At 43.2% G+C, this 23,278-nt stretch overlaps 1 protein-coding gene across 1 annotated transcript; it reads right to left on the bottom strand.

Annotated features, from left to right (window-relative positions):
* Positions 1-11,254: 11,254 nt before the first annotated feature.
* LOC138771700 (keratin, type I cytoskeletal 17-like) lies at positions 11,255-16,370 on the bottom strand. The gene is made up of 8 exons (XM_069951610.1): positions 15,789-16,370; positions 14,564-14,646; positions 13,895-14,051; positions 13,450-13,611; positions 13,196-13,321; positions 12,894-13,114; positions 12,265-12,281; positions 11,255-11,598 (listed from the first exon to the last, which is right to left on the bottom strand). Exons 1-8 carry the CDS (start codon positions 16,287-16,289, stop codon positions 11,501-11,503), a joined length of 1,365 nt encoding a protein of 454 aa, XP_069807711.1. The 5' UTR covers positions 16,290-16,370; the 3' UTR covers positions 11,255-11,500.
* Positions 16,371-23,278: the final 6,908 nt, after the last annotated feature.

Raw genomic sequence — 23,278 nt, 5'->3', positions numbered from 1 at the left:
AGGTGGCTCCTGTGAGGAGACCACCCAAACCAACAAGATAGGTGGTCCTTTAAGTCAATATCAAACTTACAAGTCTAAGAATATGACAAGGGACATAGCCAGAATCCCACTCCACACTGATGAGGGGCAACACTCCAAAACACCTGGCTTTGGTATTTCCCTTGTCATATCCTTAGACTTGTAGCTGAGTTGGATAATGACTTAAAGGGACACCAATCTTGGTGATCTCCTCACAGGAGCCACCTCTTTGCTTGGTTTTCCTTCCCTGGAAAGATATCCGGCTAGTCCTCTGTTTTAAGATTTGTTAAAGTGGCTCTGTGAACTTTTTTGCATGTCTTTATTTCCCAGGGGGCAATGCACCTAGGATTTCACTGCGCTGACTGCTTTATCAAGCAAACCACAGTGTCTTCTTTTAGCTGGTCTCCCTAAGATTAGTGATAATTTTGCCTCAAATAATGAAGGATCCCATCATTGACATCATAAAAGTGGGAGCTTTCTTCACCAAGGAACTCCTCAGTGTTTTTTCTCGACTCGTCGCGTAAAAAAAATGGAAATTCTCTACCGTGCCCATTATAAGTGCCACCAAAAAGCATTACAGCAATGCCGTACAAAAACATTTACAAGAATGTAGTCTATCGCAAGTCTTCTCACAAACTTTTCCTCATTTCACCAAACTATAAGCCTTTGCACCAGTCCAGAACAAGAAGCCCTGTGTGCGTTAGCTGGTCCTTCTAGTGACTGGTACAGTAGTGCATCATATTAGAGCTTAGCCAAAAGGTTAACCTAAAACAGAGACAATAGAGATGTGGGCTCAAATAGTGGGAAAGCTTCTCAGACTTTAAAGCAACCTAACCTAATGGAGTGAATTTGGCAACCCAGGGTTGTTTCAGTCACATAGCATTGGTCACACTCCCAACTCCACCATGCACACCCTCACTCAGTTTAACACACACTCTAGCCAAACTAGATAAAATTGGTGGGTTAATCTAAATCTCAACCTGTGTGCCACTACTGTATTTGTATGTATTTAGGTCAGCACTGAGTCTATGTATATTTCAGGGTAATCTGTGGATAAAATTGCTTACTGCATTCTGGCCACTAGATGGCACTAAGTATTTTCTCTCACAGCAAGCACGGGTTTAAGTTCTGAAAAAAGGTTAACTGACTACAAGATTTTAGCAAAATGGCTCCAGTTGGTGCCTTCATTTTCTCTTTGTTTCCTGGTTTGGGATTTCCCATGATCATTTTGTCTCCTGTGATGTCTAACTGACTCTGTAAAACTGTTAGATGGCTTAGAGCTTGCTCAGCCAATCAGAGCTGAGCAACCTGAGTCATCTGACAAAGGGAGACTAACAGGGTTTAGACCAGTTTCCCTCTTGATGATGTCATTGTCACAAAATGGCTGCCACAGAAAAGCCTGGAGTCAACAGTCATTAGGTAAGAATGAGTTTATGTCACTTCCTGGTGGGGGTTGAGGGAAGGAAAAATAGGGAAGGGGGGCAGATAGGTGATTGAAGCATATTACAAAGTTATATAACAATTACTTGGAAAAAGCTTTTGTATCCATTTAAGTCCACATAACAACTTCACAAATGGACATTGACATCCATTGACAGCCATTTGTTAATTGCTTATGTAACACTTGTAAGTGCTTGAGAAGATGTTTTCCAGTCGCCTTCCTGTTCTGGGCCTATCACAGGCCTGTGCAAAGTTCCCTACAGTTCTGCCCGATTAGTTAACAAGGTACCTCAGGCTGCTCTCCACCAAAAGGAAACAAGTCCCGGTCCTTGCTTATAAGTTAGGTGGAGAGGGCAATGTGTTCAGCTTAGCTGGGTAACAGAATAGAGAAGAAATGTATGCTGCTAAGCTTATTGCTACCTGCAAACCAAGCCCCTACTAGACGATTAAAGGGATAACTACCATAGGTGAGTGAGAGGATCACGCTTGTTCACATTGCAGGGGATCATCACTCTCAGGTATCTCAAAGTCCTACAAATCTGATCAAGGACTTATTTCTAAAGCGATTGGAGAAGTGCAACTAGCCTATGTACCCTGCTGCCTCCTACTTGGTTCCATCAGCATGAGTTCAGAAACTAACTCTGCCCAGACGATATAAAAACACCTTTAACAGGCATGTGCTGCTTTCCAGGGAAAGCTAATACCACTCCAAGACTCTTGGCAAGTGCAACCTCAGCTCATGCATTAAACATCTTGCACCCCTGGGTCATCACAATTGTACAAAGCAAAGTTATTTTACTTTTTAACATATAAAACATGCATTTTTTTAGTTCTTTTATACAGTAGATAAGCCTATGATAAAAGTACCGTGGTCGTTAGTGGTTGGAAAAGCTGTCCTGTGTGGCTGCACATGTGTGTATGTCTATGCCTATTCATATCGGAAAAAATATATAATAATGCAGATACATATAATTAGAACTCTACTATTATTAGGTGGAAACTAAGAACACAATGGTGTGGTGCATATATTAAAGAAAAACTAAACAGGATATGGCTGACAAAAGGATGAGAACAGGCTGTCCTGATGCTGTGATCCCCAGCAATCAGATGTAAGAAGAACCTGACTGTAAGTGTCTTATGACTCTGCAGTGCCCCCAGAGGTCAAATTAGGTAGTACATTAAAATGATCCATAAGCCTGCTTAATAGATATGCTTTTTATCCAACTGTAAACCAGATATCCCCTTGATATAATGTGCACATCCTGTAGGTGCATTCAGCCAGTCCACCTGTTTACCTGGGATCCATTGCATGGAAGGCTGTGAAGCAAATCAGCATTCTTTGAGAGACATCAACATAGTAAACCAGCAGACTGGTATCCAAATAAAAGCAAACTTAATGGGGGACATTTGGGGTTAACAGGGCAGCAGCCTGCCCTGTTAACCCCAACCCCCCCCCCCACCCCCCACCCCCCACCCCCCCCGCCGCATATACATCACCTTCTCCACGCTCCGGCTTGCTTCAGAGCTCCTGGTGTCTTCTGATTGGCCGAGCAGGACATGCCGGGAACCCCCAAAGCAAGCCAGAATGTGGAGAAGGTTATATATACGCTCTGGTGGCCGGGGGTTAACAGGGCAGGCTTCTGACATGTTTTCTGCCCTGTACAGGGCAGGGATCTGCAGAGGATCTTGCTGCAAATTCGCAGCAAGAAATCTGCTGCAGATCCGTTATGTGTGAATACACCCTTAAAGGGGTTATGTCAAGAAAACTAGGTCTATACTGATGCAATATGTTAAATGGAACATAATTTCAATGTGCAAACATTTCTTAAAATGTGCTACTTTGTTTGATAACCTGGTACCCTTGGTTAAAGCGTAACTATAATTTCAGTAGCCAAAAAATGAAATTTCTCAAATAAAAAGCCCATGTGTTACACTTTAAAAAGAGCCATATCCCCAGTTGTTTGGCTCAGAGGAATAAATGAATTTTTCTTCTGGCTGAGACAAAGTGGGCGTGGCCTATCCCTCATCTCCCTGGCTGCGTCCCTCCATTCACTGACCAGCACCTTAGCAGATGTATCACACATAGCAGGATTAGATACAGCCCCAGCATACAGTATCACAATGTAAGATTAGATACAAAACCCCAGCAGATGGTATCACACACAGTGGGATTAGATACAGTCATCTGCTCTCATAACACTGTAGGATAATGTCAGTCATGGAAGTGGGGACACCTGCTGCAGACATCTGATAGTGAATGTTATATGTACTATGAAAGGACTACAGCTGTGTTGTGCTGGGACTTGTAGTCCTCCCCTCAGTGGCTCACCCACTCTCCCTGCAGTACATTGGAGTCATGGTGGCATGTGCCTCCTGGGTGAAGCTCTGGATACTTGTCTCTCCATCCAGCTCTTCCCCTGCGCTGCTCCTCACACACATCACCCTCAGCTCTGCTTAGTCACCTCTGTGAGGGGAGGGGGGAGAAAGTGCTGCTAGGTAGTGAGGGGAAGGGGGGAGGAGGTTTTGTTTATGTGTGTGTCAGGGCTGTTATCTGATGCTGCTTTCAGAGTCTGTACTCTAAGTACAGATCTCCAGGGAGGGGGTGTGTCCAGCAGGAATGCAGAAATAACTCAGAGGCAAAGAGAGCTCTGAGGGGACTTTTGGCTTTATGTATTTAAAAAACAGTTCATTTTAGGTTATTAATGTATATTGCAAAAAGTCTTATCATGACCTAAGCTAACTAAAACTGAAAGGTCAAAATATTTTATAGTTACGCTTTAAGGCCTGCCTGGTATACACTAGGTTGAGTCACTTATGCTCAGTTCAATCGCAGATCTGTCCTATTAGTAGTGGCAGTTCGTTTTCACTTCACATGCAAGCAAGGAGGACTGTGGGAAAGGTAGGTAAGTAACAGATCAGAGTGGAAAACCAAGGAGTGAATAGGTAAAATGGTACAGGTGTGGTAAAATGGTAAAAACAATAGATTTGTTCCCCTTTACTTATATGTATGTGGTACACGTCTGATTTTACCTTCTTTGCTTCATTACACCACCCCTTAAAGTGGCCTTAGTCATAGTATCTGAAGCCAAAACACGTCATAAATCACTATTCCGCATTGGATACAGGTCTGCTGGTTTACTTTACTGAAACGCATTAGATATTGACATTATGTTCTGTATGTACTTTTTATGATAGAAGAATAAAGGCCCTATTACACACACAGACTTATCTGACAGGTCATTGAAGCCAAAGCCAGGAACAGACTATAAACAGGGAACAGGTCATAAAGGAAAGACTATGGGGGAGATTTATCAAACTGGTGTAAATTAAAATTGGCGCAGTTGCCCCTAGCAACCAATCAGATTCCACCTTTCATTTTCCAAAGAATCTGTGAGGAATGAAACGTGAAATCTGATTGGTTGCTAGGGGCAACTGAGAGAATTCTACTTTACAATAGTTTGATTAATCTCCCCTTTAGATTTTTCCTCTTTTCAAATCCATTCCAGACTTTGGCTTCAATAATCTGTCAGATAAATCTGTGTATGGGATGGGGCCTTAAAGGAGTTGCTTTTACTGGGATATCGCTCTCCTGGTTCACTATTACTAAGGCCAAAGAAGGCCAAAACAGGTTAGAAATCGCACTAGATGTACTTTTTTTTTTTTTTTTTTTAAGATGGAAGAATACAGGAGTTGGCTCTTACTGGGATGCTGGTCTGCTGGATGACTTCATAGATATCCCTGGGAGGTTTCCCATGTAAGTATCTTTGTGAAAGAATTGAGCAGACTGGTTGCAGGGCATACATCCATACGCTGCCAACTACAGTCCTGATGCCAGGTACATTTACCAATTGCATTTATGAGACGTTGACACTGGCACATGTAATTATGTGAATCATTTATGAGACTGATAGAACCTGCCTATACGGTAAGTGTTACTGTACAGATCGTAACTTGTCATTAGCTTTGTATCTATAGCAGTCAGAGCTATTAAGCAACTAACTAATTGTCTCCAACTAATCCTGTCATGGAATAATGTCAGCGATTAATAAGGATATTGTTTTCTCAGCACAACGCTTGCCAAAAATCTATTAAACTATAGAGAGTCAATTGTGGTAAGTCACATATAACATGGAGACCTAGTACGCTGTAGGCCTGGTAATACTGTATATAGAGAGCACTACTGAGCTAAGCAGTATAATAGGGAGGACTACTGAGCTCCGCAGTATAATGCAGAGGACTACTGAGCTCAGCAGTATAATGGAGAGGACTACTGAGCTCAGTAATATAATGGAGAGGACTACTGAGCTCAGTAATATAATGGAGAGGACTACTGAGCTCAGCAGTATAATGGAGAGGACTACTGAGCTTAGTAGTATAATAGAGAGGACTACTGAGCTTAGCAGTATAATGGAGAGAACTACTGAGCTCAGCAATATCATGAAGAGGACTACTGAGCTCAGTAATATAATGGAGAGGACTAATGAGCTCAGTAATATAATGGAGAGGACTACTGAGCTCAGTAATATAATGGAGAGGACTACTGAGCTCAGCAGTATAATGGAGAGGACTACTGAGCTTAGCAGAATAATGGAAAGGACTACTGAGCTTAGCAGAATAATGGAAAGGACTACTGAGCTAAGCAGTAAAATGGAGAGGACTAATGAGCTCAGCAGTATAATAGAGAGGACTACTAAGCTCAGCAATATCATGAAGAGGACTACTGAGCTTAGTAATATAATGAAGAGGACTACTGAGCTCAGTAATATAATGGAAAGGGACTAATAAGCTCAGCAATATCATTAAGAGGACTACGCTGTAGGCCTGGTAATACTGTATATAGAGAGCACTACTGAGCTAAGCAGTATAATAGGGAGGACTACTGAGCTTAGCAGTATAATGGAGAGGACTACTGAGCTCAGCAGTATAATGAAGAGGACTACTGAGCTCAGCAGTATAATGGAGAGGAATACTGAGCTCAGCAATATAACAGTGAGGACTACTAAGCTCAGCAATATAATGGAGAGGACTACCAAGCTCAGCAATATAATGGAGAGGACTACCAAGCTCAGCAATATATTGGAGAGGACTACCAAGCTCAGCAATATAATGGAGAGGACTACCAAGCTCAGCAACATAATGGAGAGGACTACTAAGCTCAGCAATATAATGGAGAGGACAACCGAGCTCAGCAATATAATGGAGAGGACTACTAAGCTCAGCAATATAATGGAGAGGACAACCGAGCTCAGCAATATAATGGAGAGGACTACTGAGCTCAGCAATATAATGGAGAGGACTACTAAGCTAAGCAATATAATGGATAGAGGACTACTGAGCTCAGCAATATAATGGAGAGAGGACTACTGAGCTCAGCAATATAATGGAGAGAGGACTACTGAGCTCAGCAATATAATGGAGAGGACTACCAAGCTCAGCAATATAATGGAGAGGACTACCAAGCTCAGCAATATAATGGAGAGAGGACTACCAAGCTCAGCAATATAATGGAGAGGACTACTAAGCTCAGCAATATAATGGAGAGGACTACTGAGCTCAGCAATATAATGGATAGAGGACTACTGGGCTCAGCAATATAATGTAGAGGACTACTGAGCTCAGCAATATAATGGAGAGAGGGCTACCAAGCTCAGCAATATAATGGAGAGGACTACTAAGCTCAGCAATATAATGGAGAGGACTACTGAGCTCAGCAATATAATGGAGAGGACTACTGAGCTCAGCTATATATTCGAGAGAGGACTACCAAGCTCAGCAATATAATGGAGAGGACTACTAAGCTCAGCAATATAATGGAGAGGACTACTGAGCTCAGCAATATAATGGAGAGGACTACTGAGCTCACCAATATAATGGAGAGGACTACTGAGCTCAGCAATATAATGGAGAGGACTATCAAGCTCAGCAATATAGTGGAGAGGACTACTAAGCTCAGCAATATAATGGAGAGGACTACTGAGCTCACCAATATAATGGAGAGGACTACTGAGCTCACCAATATAATGGAGAGGACTACTGAGCACAGCAATATAATGGATAGAGGACTACTGAGCTCAGCAATATAATATAGAGAGGACTACTGAGCTCAGCAATATAATGGATAGAGGACTACTGGGCTCAGCAATATAATGGATAGAGGACTACTGGGCTCAGCAGTATAATGTAGAGGACTACTGAGCTCAGCAATATAATGGAGAGAGGACTACTAAGCTCACCAATATAATGGAGAGGACTACTGAGCTCAGCAATATAATGGAGAGGACTATCAAGCTCAGCAATATAATGGAGAGGACTACTAAGCTCAGCAATATAATGGAGAGGACTTTTGAGCTCAGCAATATAATGGAGAGGACTACTGAGCTCACCAATATAATGGAGAGGACTACTGAGCACAGCAATATAATGGATAGAGGACTACTGAGCTCAGCAATATAATATAGAGAGGACTACTGAGCTCAGCAATATAATGGAGAGGACTACCGAGCTCAGCAATATAATGGAGAGGACTACTGGGCTCACCAATATAATGGAGAGGACTAACAAGCTCAGCAATATAGTGGAGAGGACTACTAAGCTCAGCAATATAATGGAGAGGAATACTAAGCTCAGCAATATAATGGAGAGGACTACTGAGCTCAGCATTATAATGGATAGAGGACTACTGAGCTCAGCAATATAATGTAGAGGACTACTGAGCTCAGCAGTATAATGGATAGAGGACTACCGAGCTCAGCAATATAATGTAGAGGACTACCGAGCTCAGCAATATAATGGATAGAGGACTACCGAGCTCAGCAATATAATGGAGAGGACTACCGAGCTCAGCAATATAATGGAGAGAGGACTACCAAGCTCAACAATATATTGGAGAGAGGACTACTGGGCTCAGCAATATAATGGAGAGGACTTCCGAGCTCAGCAATATAATGGAGAGAGGACTACCAAGCTCAACAATATAATGGAGAGAAGACTACTGAGCTCAGCAATATCATGGAGAGGACTTTATAGGCACCCTTCAAATGGATCACAGGGTGCCAATGGAAGCCATGGCAATTGGAGGAATGAGAATTAAATTTGATTAAATCTCATAAATTTCCATAAAAACTAAATAAAACATAATCTAAATGTCAAAATGGAAAATCTTTCAAAATGTTTTTTTTTAATTCTGCCTCGGCATTGTGTTAAAGGGATTTTCAAGCCAAAAAGTATTGTTGACCTATCCACAGGGAGTGCCCTTAAACTAGCCGATAGAAAGAGGTCATATGTTTGAACCATTGAAGTAATTGGGCACATTGCAGTACGCCACAGTAAACATCACCATCCCTTTTTTGATGATATGCTGTCAGATACCAGGATGTACTATATAAATATAGTATGAACCCCCCCATAACATTGGTCAGTCACTTTCTCAGTGCCAGTTCCCTCTGCAAGCTCAGTTTTCTTAGCTGACCCTGAATGGAAATAAATTACCTAAATATTCCAATGATGCTTTCAATAGACTCCTCTAAAGCCTCTCAACATCCCTCACATACACTCTATATGAACACCATCCAACTGAGGCCTGGCAGATACTAAATCCCACACGCTAAGGGGGAGATGTATCAACGCAAAAAGGCACATTGATTGTCTGAAATGGGCCTGATGCGAATATATTTATTCGCAAATGGCCGTTTTGAGAATAAATTATTCGCATCGGAACCATTCGCATCGGGGAGGGGGTGTGGAGTGGGCGGAGAGGGTGTGTGGAGTGGGCGGGGAGGGGGGGCACGGATTCAAGCTCCTCTTAATTCATAATTTTTTTCCCGTAATTATAAGCTAGGTGTAGGTTTCCTCCCGTGCGCACTGGGGCACACAGGATTTATGTAGAGACAGCCTCTACTTAAATCTCTGTACCGTCTGAGCTGGTGAGACATTTTTAAGTCCAGTGCAGAAAACGCCGGACTTAATAAATGTCCCCCTATGACTATATTGTCTATTTTACCCCACGTATCTGTTTATAACGCTTAAAGGGGTTATTCAGATCACAAAAACAGAGCTACTTGCTTCCAGAGGCTATGTTCACACGCTGTGAACGACCGGCCGTTCCGTGACCCCTGCCCGGATCATCCCGGCTGATACTTAAGTACCGGCCGGATGATCTTTCTGGCCCGCATCAGAACCTCCCACAGCCGGAGCCACTCGCTTCATTGTGTGAACTGACACGGGTTTCCTACGGCAGAAAAAAGACATGTCAGTTATTTGCGGCGCTGCACGGGATCCCGGTCGGGATCCCATAGAGGAATAGGCAATGTTCAACACTGCATAAAGTACGGCCGTTGTTGCCGATGGCAACAACGACCATACTTTTATGTAGTGTGAACATAGCCAGAAATAGCATCATTCTTATTCTCAATGTGTGTGCAGTTTACAGCTTAGTTTCATTGACATGAATGGAGCAGAGTTGTAATACAACACAAAACCTGAGGACAAATGTGGCATTGGTTTGGAAAAAAGCAGGTATGTTTTTCTAATCCTTAAAACCCCCTACACGTGTTAAAACAACTTCAATAGCCTGTTCTACTGACAGCTATGTACCATGATCAAACCTTAACAACCCCGCCCCCACCCCGCCCCCCAGGGGGAAGTGCACAGTAGTGCAGTAGTAATTGTATGGGGCCGCTAGATGGAGATGATTGACAGTGATTGACACATTTCCCCACTCGTTTACCTGATCGATGGATGTCTCAGCAGACTGGGACCTATTTTTTTAATGTCAGGTATGTTTGAGGTCCATTGTGTCTGATACTCCTGTCCCCGAACATCTGCTCTAGTCTAGGGGAAAGAGAAGAAGTAGAGAGGCCTCCATACACATCAGATAGTTATCTGGTCCTGTCCAAAACAGTGGGTGCAGTCGACTTTTAGCTGAAGTGTATGGGGGCCTTCAACCTCTGTGACCCCTGGAACGAAGATCCACAGAGGAACAGACAGCTAAAGGGCTCTTGACATTTGTTGTACCCTAAGTTTTACTGCAAATTAGTAGACCAAAGTTCAAGGCAAAGCTAGTCTGTGATCCTGGTAGGCCTTGACAACTAACTTGACTCTAGACCTCGGAACTCAGACTAAGAGATCATGTGATTTGGAAAAGCTAAGTATATATAGACAGATAATTATATTAACTCCTCCCATTTCACTAGAAGGTTCTAAGATCTAAGGTACAAGCAATAATGTTCACCAGCCGAGGCCACTAGAGTGTGGTGGGTAGGTGGGTTGAATGAACTCCTTTACTGTCTGCCAACATATACTACAGTACTACAGTTGAGCAAACCTTGGGCCCAGAGATCAAGTGATCGCTGGTACCAAATTAAGAAGCATTGGGACTAGAGATCAGCCAACCTTGAGCACACTTGGGTCCATCTGAAGCCAAGCGTGCAGCATTTGATTACCGGTGGTTGAAGAATTTGGATGCAACCCTAAGGCTGCCTTGAAAACATCAATATAGCCATAAGCCATAGGCTGTATTCATGTTTTCCAGGATTCCCTAGGGCTGCATCCATCTTGGAGGTTTGCCCATCTCTAATCATGACTTACAAGAACTATATACACGACAGTCATTAAGCACCATGTATACAGTCCTCGATGGTGAATGTAATTTCAGGCTATGTAAGTGGACTGTGTGTACTGTAGTTATACAAAGAATTTGGTTTCCAGGTTTTCACTGGTGGACATTAACTTTTGAGGTTTAATATAACAACACCTCAAAGTAACCATAAATAAGCATAAATATAAAACAGAAAAAAGGTAAAAGTGCATGAAAAAGCTGAGTTTATTAGATATAGAAAAAAAGAGGCCTCAAAGGGTAGAACAAGGAATTGTATCTAGTTATAAAAACATAGACATTATATTGGCATCAGAAACCCCAGCGATGAACTCAGCACAAGATACCGGAGTTGGTTATGATTCCATGGTCAAATTGTTCTAAACATGTTATATTAGACATACTACATCTGGATCATTCGGCTATCTGTGCTGAGTTTGGAGGTTCGGATTAGTAGGCGGATTGATGGACCTTCTCCCGAGATGAGACCACTTTTCCATCAACGGTCTCCTCAATAATGGTGCGGACCTTACGGACGGTTTGAGGGGCTGTAAATATAGAAAGATAGTTTAGTGGAAAGTTGGAAATAAGAGTCTTTATTCTCTATGGGTATTATATAATAACAGTTGGCATTAGGGATGGTCCGAACCCGGTTCGGGTCGGGTTCGTACCCGAACCCTCAGAAATTATTCCCGCTGTCTGCCCTCTCCGTGGAGAGGGTGGATACAGCGGGAGGACCTCCTGGAAAACTGGGATACAGCCTTAACCATAGGCTGTATCCCAGTTTTCCAGGCGGTCCTCCCGCTGTATCCACCCGCTGCGGAGCGGGCAGACAGCGGGAATCTGATGCCGAGCGTTCGGGTTCATACGAATCCGGACCTCGGCAGATTCAGACCATCCCTAGTTGGCATCATTGAGCTGTGTAAACAATGTAGAACTACAAACAGTGACCATCCAGAATGGAAGCTAAAAATTACATATTGAGGCAAAGTGGCAAACTGGTAGTGATGCCACCCAATGGCCACCATCTTGGCCCATAGGCTATCCCAAGCCTGTCCTACTGAAAGTTTAATACTATCACAGCACACTTATGGTTAAGCCCGCTGTTATTTGAGAAAAGTGCCCATTTTTGGATACCGTTAACGCATACCATACCAATTCACACCCAAATTAATAATATTTTAATTAAAAATAAGGGAATACAATGTACTTACATTCTTTGTATGAAATGCTGTAGGAAAAAAAGAAAAAAAAGACAGGATAAATAAGTGAACGGTTGTATTTGGCATTGTCTCAGATTGGCAGCACATAATAAGGCCTGAAGGGTTTCTATACATAACAATGGGATGATTCTAGTCTGAGGAAAGTATGTATCCTTAAAGGAGAACACTGGATGAGGCATTGGATTAAATAAGTGATGAATTTAGTGCCCAGAAAGCATGCATGGACCCTGGTGCTCAAGAGGACATAACAATACAGATGAGTGCAACGCAAGCAAACTGGGCATTTAAATACTGGTGGCCCTAGGCTGTATCCATGTTTTCCCAGACTCCCTAGGGCAGCATCCAACGTCTTCAGCCACCAGTATTCAAATGCTGATCGCAAATGTCTGGTACATGATTGTTGAGGACCAGGTTACAGATGTAGTATCAGCAGCTGCAGAATGTGCGTCTGGTAACAATATTTAGCTGCCATGGTCAACCATGGAGGCTACAGAGATGATGTTTTTAACCTTACCATCTTACAATGTATTTTACTGGGGCTGAGAACCATCCTTCCCATGTTTCCAACTAATCGTATGATGGGTCTCTTTAATAGTCTGTATCTTTGTATTGTCACTTACTTGACATCTTCACCATCCAGGAGACGTCTGTAGGTGGCGATTTCCTGTTCCAGGCGAGTCTTCACGTCCATGAGGATCTTGTACTCGTAGCTCTGGCGCTCCATATCTGACCGTAATTCTGCGAGTTGAGCTTCCACGCTGCTGATCAGCTCCTGGATCTGAGAGAGCTGCATGCAGTAGCGGCCTTCTGTCTCGGCCAAGGTGCCTTCCAGTGCCGATTTCTATGATTGAATGTAATGTTTAGTATGTAACAAGTGTAATTAATGGAAGACATCATGAATAATAGTGGAACCAGGTCTCACCATGCTTAGTTGCGTCTGAATTTCGATCTCCAGGCTTTGGAGGGTGCGTTTAAGGTCGGTTATTTCTGTTTTGCTGGACTGGATCTGTTCGCTGTGGCTTGCAACTTCTCTGCTCAGTTCCTCTGACTATGACACAAAAGTTGAAGGATGATTATGTTGCTCTATATGACTGCTCTATCTAGACAATACAATTATTAGAGAATATCCCGAAGGAATATATATATATATTTTTATATTTAATTTTTTTTGCTTACCTGTTTAAAGTACCAGGCCTCAACTTCCTTACGGTTCTTTTCAGCCATGGATTCATATTGGTCTCTCATGTCAGACAAAATCTTGGTCAGGTCAACAGCTGGGGCAGCATCCATCTCTACATTCACATGGCCACCAACTTGTCCACGGAGGGCGTTCATTTCCTATACAACAAAATATGTGTTAAAACATGTGTTTTGACTATTTTCTGAATAAAGGTCCTTTTACGGAGGCCGACTGTTGGCCAAATGGGTGTGGGAATAAGCTTTCACTGTGTGTAAATAGGGGACATGTGGCCAACAATGATGGGGTGAAGAACCACATGAATGATTCAGCGATCACATAGATCGAGCCTTGTGGGGTCTCAGTAACAAGTGCCGATCACCAAGATCAGCACCTGTTATCTGCAGCTCATTGCTCCATCTACAATATTATGACCCATCTTACCTCCTCGTGGTTCTTCTTCAGGTAAGCCAACTCTTCCTTCAAGCTCTCAATCTGGATCTCCAGATCTGATCTAGTAAGGGTCAGTTCATCCAAGACTCTACGCAGTCCATTGATGTCACCCTCAACATTCATACGCATGGACAGTTCAGTTTCATACCTGGTTGAAAGGAAGCAAATCAAAATAATTCAATATTTGAAGATGATGTACTACAGATATCTAACTTAAAGGGCCTGTTTGCTATTTGTCCATTCACAATAAGCTGTAATCTGTTGAAGAAACAGTGTACAATTTCCCTGCAGCGCCACCACAGGTGAAATTAATCATTACACTATTCCCATTTAAAACGTGGGTGGTCTGTGTGATGGATGATAGGGCAGGTCCTCCAGAGCTAGAGACACTCTGTGTTACTGCTCTCCACTTTCGCCAAGAGATCCTAAATAGTGGACCTCCTGTATTAACTAACAAGGTATATAAAAGTTAACTCTAAACTGGACATCCATGATCAATATATAAACTCATTGTTCATGCAATGACGAGTTATTATTCTTCATTCTTGGTCTTATAATGAGAAAGAATCACCATACAGATAACCACTAGGTAAAGATGACCAGAAGGTAGCATTTCTTCTATACCCATGTCACATATTGTAACCAGGAAGCAAATCTTACTTGGTCTTGAAGTCATCAGCAGCCAGTTTGGCGTTATCGATCTGCAGCAGAATGCTGGCATTATCCATGGTGGCGTTAAGGATCTACAAATTATAAAAAGAACATATTCTTGTAATGATGTAAACCAAGTTATTATATCTCTATATATGATACCAAAACCAGAGTCAGACAAGGACACAGGGGTCCAGTAGGCTAGGGGGCCTACTACCAGTTGAAAAGTAGCTTTATACAGTCAAGTATATTGCATGAGCTCGTGGATATCATGGTTAAATTACTTGTGGATTCCTGAAGGGATAATTATGAACTACTAAGAAGTAAAGTGCCCACATATTGTTTTTGGAAAGAGGCACTATTCTATGTTTAAGTATATACTCATAGGCCAAAGGGCATTCTAGACTTTCTTGGTGTAACCAATAATTCGGTGATAAAATATGTAATAAACGGAAAAAAAGAAATATGGTGATATCGGTATAGGTATGTGAAAATCCTTAAAAAGTAGAATATTACATAGCAGTGGTGTCAAATATGGCATCTGTGCGGCACTGGAAAATGAAAGTGTCGAAAGGCCAATGGCTAAGGAGGGCCCTCATTTTGCCAACCGGAAACAACAGGTCCCCAGTGGTAAACATGGTTGCCTTGTAGCATGACTCAGAATCCAAGCAAGGACAACATTGTGACATCTGTATGTTCTTCCCATGTGCGTTTCTTAAGATACCCCAAAAGTTTGCACGAATCTGTCTTTGTGTGGTGAACCCCATTGGGGATGAGACTATATTGAGAATATATTGGCAAAAGATAACATGCTTCAAATTCAGTGACATCATCATTGTTGTGAAACAGTGGGTCTCAGGATGAAACCTGATACCATCTCTCACTATTATTTAACATGAATGAAATAGATGACTAAGTATCACTTATGCTTTATTCGCACAGTCATACATGCCTCATATTGATGACATCATCGGTATGTGGCAATGATTGGCAGATGATATGGAATGTTACTCAATCAGACAATATCTAGTGACGCCACCTTCAGGAGGAGGTCTACAGTCTTGATTTGGTCGTGCCAACCTTCTACTACAGTACAATGTAGAACAAATTGAGACTTGATATGCCATGAGATATATTCATACACAGGACCATCTTTCTTGTACAGATTCTAGCATACATTACATCAACATATAAAAACAAAACTATTATCATATTTAAGAAATATTGTTCCTACCTTGTTGCGAAGATCTTCAATGATTTTGTAGTATTGGCTGTAGTCACGATCTGGGCTCGGTGCTTGTTTCTCATACCATTCACGAATCTTAATCTCCAACTCAGAATTGGCTTTCTCCAGGGAACGTACTTTGTCCAAGTATGAGGCCAGACGGTCATTCAGGTTCTGCATAGTCTCCTTTTCACCTCCTGCTAGAAGACCCTCTCCACTACCATGTCCACCTCCAAAGCCATAACTATAGCTAGATGAGAAGCCACCACCCAGGCCACCAGCTAGGCCACCATATCCTCCACCTAAGCTACCTCCATAACCACTAGACCCAGAGGAAACCCCCCTAGAGGTGGAGATGGAGATATTTTTGCCACCACTGCCTCCATGGATGCTTGGTGTCCTGTAACTACCCATGGACAATCTACTGGAGCCACCACCATGGACTCCTAATCCCAATCCAGATGAAGATCCTGAGGATGTGGTCTGTCTGATGCTGTATGAGGAGGACATGATGTAACTGTAACACCTGTCTTTCTAAGTGTTACCTTTGATGATGGTTGGTGAAGTGCAGGAATCCAGACTTTCCATCCTTCTCTTTATACAAGAGGATGTGGGTGTGACTTTCTCATAAGGATTGGTCCTTCAGCAGAGTCATCAGCTTTGATTTGCGTGCCAACAAGCGGGATTCATCATTACCTCATTGGTCTGGGAGAATAACCTGTACGCGTTTCATCATATTACCCCCCGTCAACCCCCCCCTTCTCGTCTTCCCTTAAACCTCCTTACACAAAGTGCTTTCACTCATCCAGGAGGAGGTATTGTGTGTACGGCGTTAGTTCCTAAAACAAAAGCTGTGATTCACATTGAGTCAGGGAGGCACCTGGCCCCAGGGCTATGCTTTTGACATTCTTCTACCATAACCAGGTAAGAAATACGGTGACCGCTCCCAAATCTCGAAAGTTTAGGAAATAAACTGAAATTGAAGCTTGTGTTGTTGCAGACAACAATTCATGACTCCATCCTTTATACTGTTAACCCTTTAGTTGAATGTCAGTAGATACATAGCCCAAAAGGTAACATGTATTTAAATCTGGAATCTCAAGATGAACAGTTAATTTAACATTACTAGGCCTATGGTTAGGTGGAGAACCCTGAAATGCGTTGACCTATTGTCCTAACATGGAGTCCAACAGTATCAATGGTGGTTCAGAAGGGTTCACAAATTTAACCTCTTGGGTCCTTATCTGTGGACACTTACATATATGCATTTCCGTTCTGTTAGTTTCTCTTTGCTATCAGCCACATATCTCCTGTTTACATGGGGAGATATGCGCCCTAAAGCGATACATTTTACTGCAGTCCAAAAGATACAATCAATTGAGGATCGGGTGTTTTCTTGCTCTTTGGCTGATTGCTGTCAAGTTTACATGGGCCGATTATCAGCCAAAGGAGCATTTCTACCAACACTCTTGTCTGATATTCGGCCAGCGCAAAAAGCTCTTACAGGGTGCCTTCACATGTAAAAGATTCTCAGTAGATTTCACGCCGCGAGGCCGTGTCACAGAACGGACAGTATCAGTGAAGTTTATCCTCACCGATACTGCAGTAACGGCTGGGTCAAACTTCAATTCTATTGTATTGGGATGCGGGTGCACATAGATGCACCCGCATCCCAGCACAATAGAATTGAAGTTTGACCCAGCCGTTACTGCAGTACTGGCCGGGATAAACTTCAATGACACTGGCCATTCTGTGACACGGCCTCGCAGCGTGAAATACACTTGAACACAATGGTGAATTGCCGCGCCCTCCATTGTGTGACCTGTAAGGCTTGTGCAGCTGCTATTCAATGAATAGAGGCCACACAAAACTGAAATGTAAGTTTTTACTGCGGCCTAACAGCAGTTATCATTGGAAAGACAGATAGAGCATTCTGATTTTCAGCATTTACTACCCTGTGTATGGAGCACCTGGGAGGAATAACTTGCAGGTGATATAACGTCTACATAAGCTTATTGTTGGTTATTTATTTTTTTTAATTATCCACAAGAATAGACCTTGGTGCCGGTCATTGGCTCCACTGTCACCTCCAGATGGGGTTATCTTCTGCTGGACCTTTGTCTCACTATTAGTAAGGTGTATACTATATAAGGGGTACTCCGAAGAAAAAAAATTCTTATCAACTGGTGGAGGAAAATTATACAGATTTGTAAATCACTTTTATTTAAGAAAAGAAATCTTGTTTTCTTTCTAGTCTGACACAGTGCTCTCTGCTGCCACCTCAGTCCGTGACAGGAGCTGTCCAGAGCAGTAGCAAATTTCTATAGAAAATCTCTGGACAGTTCCTGTCATGGATAGAGGTGGCATCAAAGAGCACTGTGTCAGACTGGAAAGGAAACGCCACTTCCTGCAGGACATACAGAAGCTTATAAGTCCTAGATGACTTGACTTGTTTAAATAGAAGTAATTTCTGACAACATGATTTAAAAACATTTTTCTGGAGTACCCCTTTAATAGGAGATATCCTATCCTAAGCAGGACTGTGAAGTCGGTAAGCTGCAGCTCCAATTCCGACCCCTGAATTTTACCAGGGTCCGACGCCGACTCCTGACAGCTCTCTGTCAGCCTCTGCGCTCCTGAATCATCACAGCCCCATAGGTACTACCTGCTCAGTCAGTCAGTTGCTGCAGCAGCCGTGTCCCGCCTCAATCACTGATTGGCTGAGCAGGCATTTCTGAGTGGGCTGTGACATCACAGGATTGGGAGACCAGCAGGGAACCAGGAGCCGTGATGCTGCACTGTTAGGGGCACAAGGACAGGTAAACATGACTTCTTTAATATGTCCTCACCACCCCAGGTCCCCCCTGAATTTTTCACTGTTGCCCAGAATTCCCCTTTTAGCCCAACCACCCTTATCTAATAGGGCCAGTACTTTATTACTGATATAAGAGTATGGAGGTAAAGCTTCGTCCTTCACTAAATGTATGTGAGAAAGTGTTTTTCAATTTTTTATAAATAAATAAATTAGATTGATAGAACATAAAATATATTGATGAGGAACATTTATAAAATTTACATGAAAACTCAATAATAAAATTTTTAAAGAGTCAGAGTTAGTACATTTTTTCCAACTCCAGCCAAAACTAGCTCCGACTTCACGACTCCAACTCCACAGCCCTGATCCTAAGTACTTTATTACTCACAAAGTTATTCATTTTAACACTGGTCATCTGGCGCCATTTATCTTAGTATATTGCAAATTAACAGGCGAAAGAATAAGGAAGGGCACCTAGACATATAATTAATAATTACAATAGATAATTATAGTCACATCCTGCACCATCATAAGATTCCATGTACCAGGCTGATTGTTTTATATCTACATATAACTACTGTATGCTTACATCACAGAGCTGGTCTGGTACTACATGCATTTGAGGTTTTGGCGACCTCTTATTGAGACTATGCTAGACATAACGTCTGTATAAGAGTGATACTGTTTCTGGATTATTGTGCCGTGTAATATGCACTTTAAGCCATGCAATGCTTTGTGGGAAATAGTATGCAAAATAGCAAACCCTAAAGGGGTTGCCTCTAATTAGGCAATTCCTAAAACCCCTACACATTTGACTGAAGACACCAAAGGAGTTGGCTATTCCAAAGTGAGGTCCAGCTGAAGTTGACCTCTGCCTGGCGTGATATTAAAATGGACAGAACTCCTACACGGGAGAGGATTTGATCGATCAATAAGCTTGTTTGCTGTTGATCACCTCATTTATCATGGTTAAAAAAATACATAATTTGCCAGCTACACATGTATGGTCGATGATGATCCAGTGATCATTAGAGTGGCCCTGTCTGCATGGTGGTGGAGCTATGTACTAGAGCACTGATCTACTTGACCATCACTCGCCTTGGGCATCAGTCTGCCCATATAATACCACTTTCAGTGCTTAAAATGTGGACTAATTATAGGACCTGGATGTAATATAAGACTGTCCCTGCCTACTTGCCAGCCCACCCTTGGCAGTCATCGACAACTAGGCAACAGTCCCTACACTGGGTAAAGGCTCTATTACATGGGCCAATGTATAGGAGGAAGCAAGCGCCGACCTGTCAGATCAACGCTAACCTCCTCACTTTTTGCTGTCTGTGCGGGGAGGCTGCCCTGGTGGCCCATAGGAAAGAGCAGTGGTCTACTGCAGCAAATTGACGTGCTTGTGATTGTTTTCTCTTAGCACGTTGAAAGATCACAATCAGCTGACATCGTGCATGTTGGCTGATCGTGACCTTTCGACAAGCCCTATTACACCAAGCAATTATTGGCCGGGATGGTCAAAAGTCAGCCAAGTACGACCGATAATCACTATGTGTAATAGGACGTTAAGTGAAACACAACACCAGACAGACAAACACAAGAATAGCCAGGCAGATACAGGTCAAAGCGGAGATAGAACAGTACAAAAACAGCAGGCAAATACAATACAAAATCACAAGCAATATCTCAGAGCACAAGTGGACTTTTTATGAGATGCCTGAGTCCCGGTCCAGAGCATGATTGGACCAGCCCTCTGGCATCCAGATTACACAGAACGCAGACTGACAGGGAAGGAAGATACGTCGAGAAGGCAACTGTCCATCACTACTAAAGTTCCTACTACACGGGCCAATGGTAAGGAACAAGCAAGCGCCGACCTGTTAGATCAGCGCTTTCTTGCTCCTGCGGGAGCTGCGGCAGGGGCTCCCCGGACAATAGTCTGGGGAGCTCATGGGAGATAGAGGCCGTCTGCTGCCACCACTCCTATTGCATGGAGTGACGGCTAGCAGACCATCTTTATAGTTCAAAAATCTTTCAACATGTTGAAAGACAAGGATTAGCCAACATCGTGCATGTCGGCTGATCATTGCCTTTTAACAGGAGCTATTACAAGAAGTGATTACCTGCCATAACAGGCGATAATCTGCCAAATTCGGCTGATTATTGCTTGGTGTAATAGGACCTTTAGTCTAAACTATCTACAGCCAAGCTAAGGCTAGCAGAAGAAACCAGATGGGTGTGGTTGAACCTGTCAATCACCACAAAGCAATCGCTGGAATAAGAATTAAGGAATAAGAGTTCAGACTGGTAGAAAACATTCACAATGAATCATGGCCAAAAGCGCAGTCTCAGCTGTAATTTATGGGCAGAGGACTGCACTGAGGTCTAAACAGACGCGGACATAACACAATGTTTGGCCAACTGCGTATGTTCACTCCAAAGCGGGATATAGATGGGAATGGAAGTGGTAGCTGGTTGGTGGCCAGTTTTGAGCTAATGTATACTGTAGTTTTAGTTGTCAAGGATTATCCTCTATCTCATAAAATCTTATACCTGGGTGTGCGCCTGTATATTCACTAATTCCCATTTGTATAACATACCATTTACCTTTATTAGAGCACACTCTTTATAAGTGTCCATAAGTGCCCATTATAACTTTACCTAACTGGTTATTTCCTGGTAGCACTGCTTATGCCACCTCATTCTTCTGTTCTCGCTACCGTTGATGCGAGGAGTAGAAACTAGTCACATGGAACCATAGGACAACTGATGAATCTTAATAAAGGTGTGGCCTCATTGAAAAGAACAATGATTAGACTGAGAAATAAACTCAATAAAATCCGCAATATGAAATAATCCGCACATGAGTAATCCACCCAACCTATTAAATCATTATGTACTCTGCAAATTCAATACAATGCTTCTGAAAGCCCCATTGTGTTCCTGATCCATTGCCATAGGTAATTGGCTTCCAATGTTTATTTCCTGTATATCAGAGGTCTGGATGATACGTTCATAAAGATGTTGTCTCGCTAAAGGAACCCCTTTCAATCTGCCCTGTTGGAGCATCTGGACGTAAAATGGAGGGTTCCCCCCTAATGTTTCGAGCTAGAGCTGAGCCCTTCGAAAAGACCTGGCTTATTAAAGAGCGACTGGCCAACATGCACAATGTAATAGGGGCCAGCATGCCTGGGGATGAAGAGAGCGAGAAGTTTCTGGACTGTGGGAGGGGAATGCTGGTGGCTGGAGAAAAGTGGAAGCTGGGGGAGGAGAAGTGGGAGGAAAAGGGTGGAAAAAAGGGCTGGTGTTCAGGAGGTGAATAGGGAATGGTGGCCGGTGGGGTGTGGTTGTGGGGGGCTCCCAGTGGGAGGCTGGAAATAATGGTAAGAGGGGCAGGACAAGCTATATTAGGGGGCTGTTAGGTGGATAGATCAGTCATTTTGGTGAGACAGAGCTAGCAGTGACAACTCTCACCTGGCCACCCTAATGGCTATTCTCGTCTTGTATTTTTCTGACATTTGGGGTATTTTTTTATTTCTTGGTGGCTTTCTTTGTCCCTGTTTGGATGGGGGGGGGGGCAATGTTTCAGGTGGTTTAAGGGTGGTGCCTCTGAGCCTGAGCTAACCAGCTGGAGGTGCAACCTGTGTGTGGGGTTAACAAAGGGGGACCGCCATTAGTTTTGGGACTTTGAGGACCACCTCCTATGGATTAAATTTCTGGGATCTCATTATATGGGGGCGGGGTTGTCAAAAGATTATTGCATTGTTATTGCATTGTTTATGGCATTGTTTGTTATGTCAAATAAATACAGCTGCTGTGGCCGGCTTAAATCCACGTTGGTGTGGTGTCAATTATTGGGGACCTGGAGGAATTTGATAGTACCCAGTCATTAAATTAAGCAACCATTGGTGCTCACATAGCCTAAATAAAAGTGCTATGCATTGCCCATATACAAGTACATGGACTTGCTGCGGCAGACGACCCCCAGGTTGCAACCCCTGGCTTGGTTGCTAGTGACGGCGGGCGAGTAGCAGCGCCGGGTCCCTGCACATGGACCCGGCGGCTGCATGGGGCAGAGGAAGGTTGCGGCGGTGGCCCAGAGCACGGGACGCCGCCGCAGCCGTGACAGTACCCCCCCCCTTTGGCCTCCCCCTCTTTCTAGCCTGCAGGAACCTCTTGAGATCTTGGTCCAGGATGTTAGTCTCGGGTTCCCAGGACCTCTCCTCAGGACCAAATCCTCTCCAGTCTACCAGAAAGAAACGTCTTCCTCTGACAGTCTTCATAGCCAGGAGATCCTTCACAACATAGACGTCGTCTGAGATGGCTTGTGGAGGAGAGATGGCAGACTTACTGGAAAAACGGTTGAAGACCACTGGTTTTAAGAGGGATATGTGGAAAGAGTTCGGGATCCGCATAGTAGGGGGCAGGCGAAGTTTGTAGGTGACTGGATTGATACGTTTCTGCACCGCAAAAGGTCCAAGGAATCGGGGCCCCAACTTGTAGCTGGGAATCTTGAAGCAGATATATTTGTCCGAAAGCCAAACCTTGTCACCAGGAGAGAAGTTAGGGGCAGGTCTTCTCCTCTTATCCGTCTGGACCTTCATGCGGTCGGATGCCTTGAGTAAAGATTGTTTTGTCTGACTCCAGATTGATTGAAGATCAAATACCAGTTCTTCAACGG

Source organism: Dendropsophus ebraccatus, chromosome 14 (assembly GCF_027789765.1).
Source record: "Dendropsophus ebraccatus isolate aDenEbr1 chromosome 14, aDenEbr1.pat, whole genome shotgun sequence".
NCBI lineage: Eukaryota > Metazoa > Chordata > Amphibia > Anura > Hylidae > Dendropsophus > Dendropsophus ebraccatus.
This window is presented reverse-complemented; position numbering and strand designations above follow the sequence as displayed.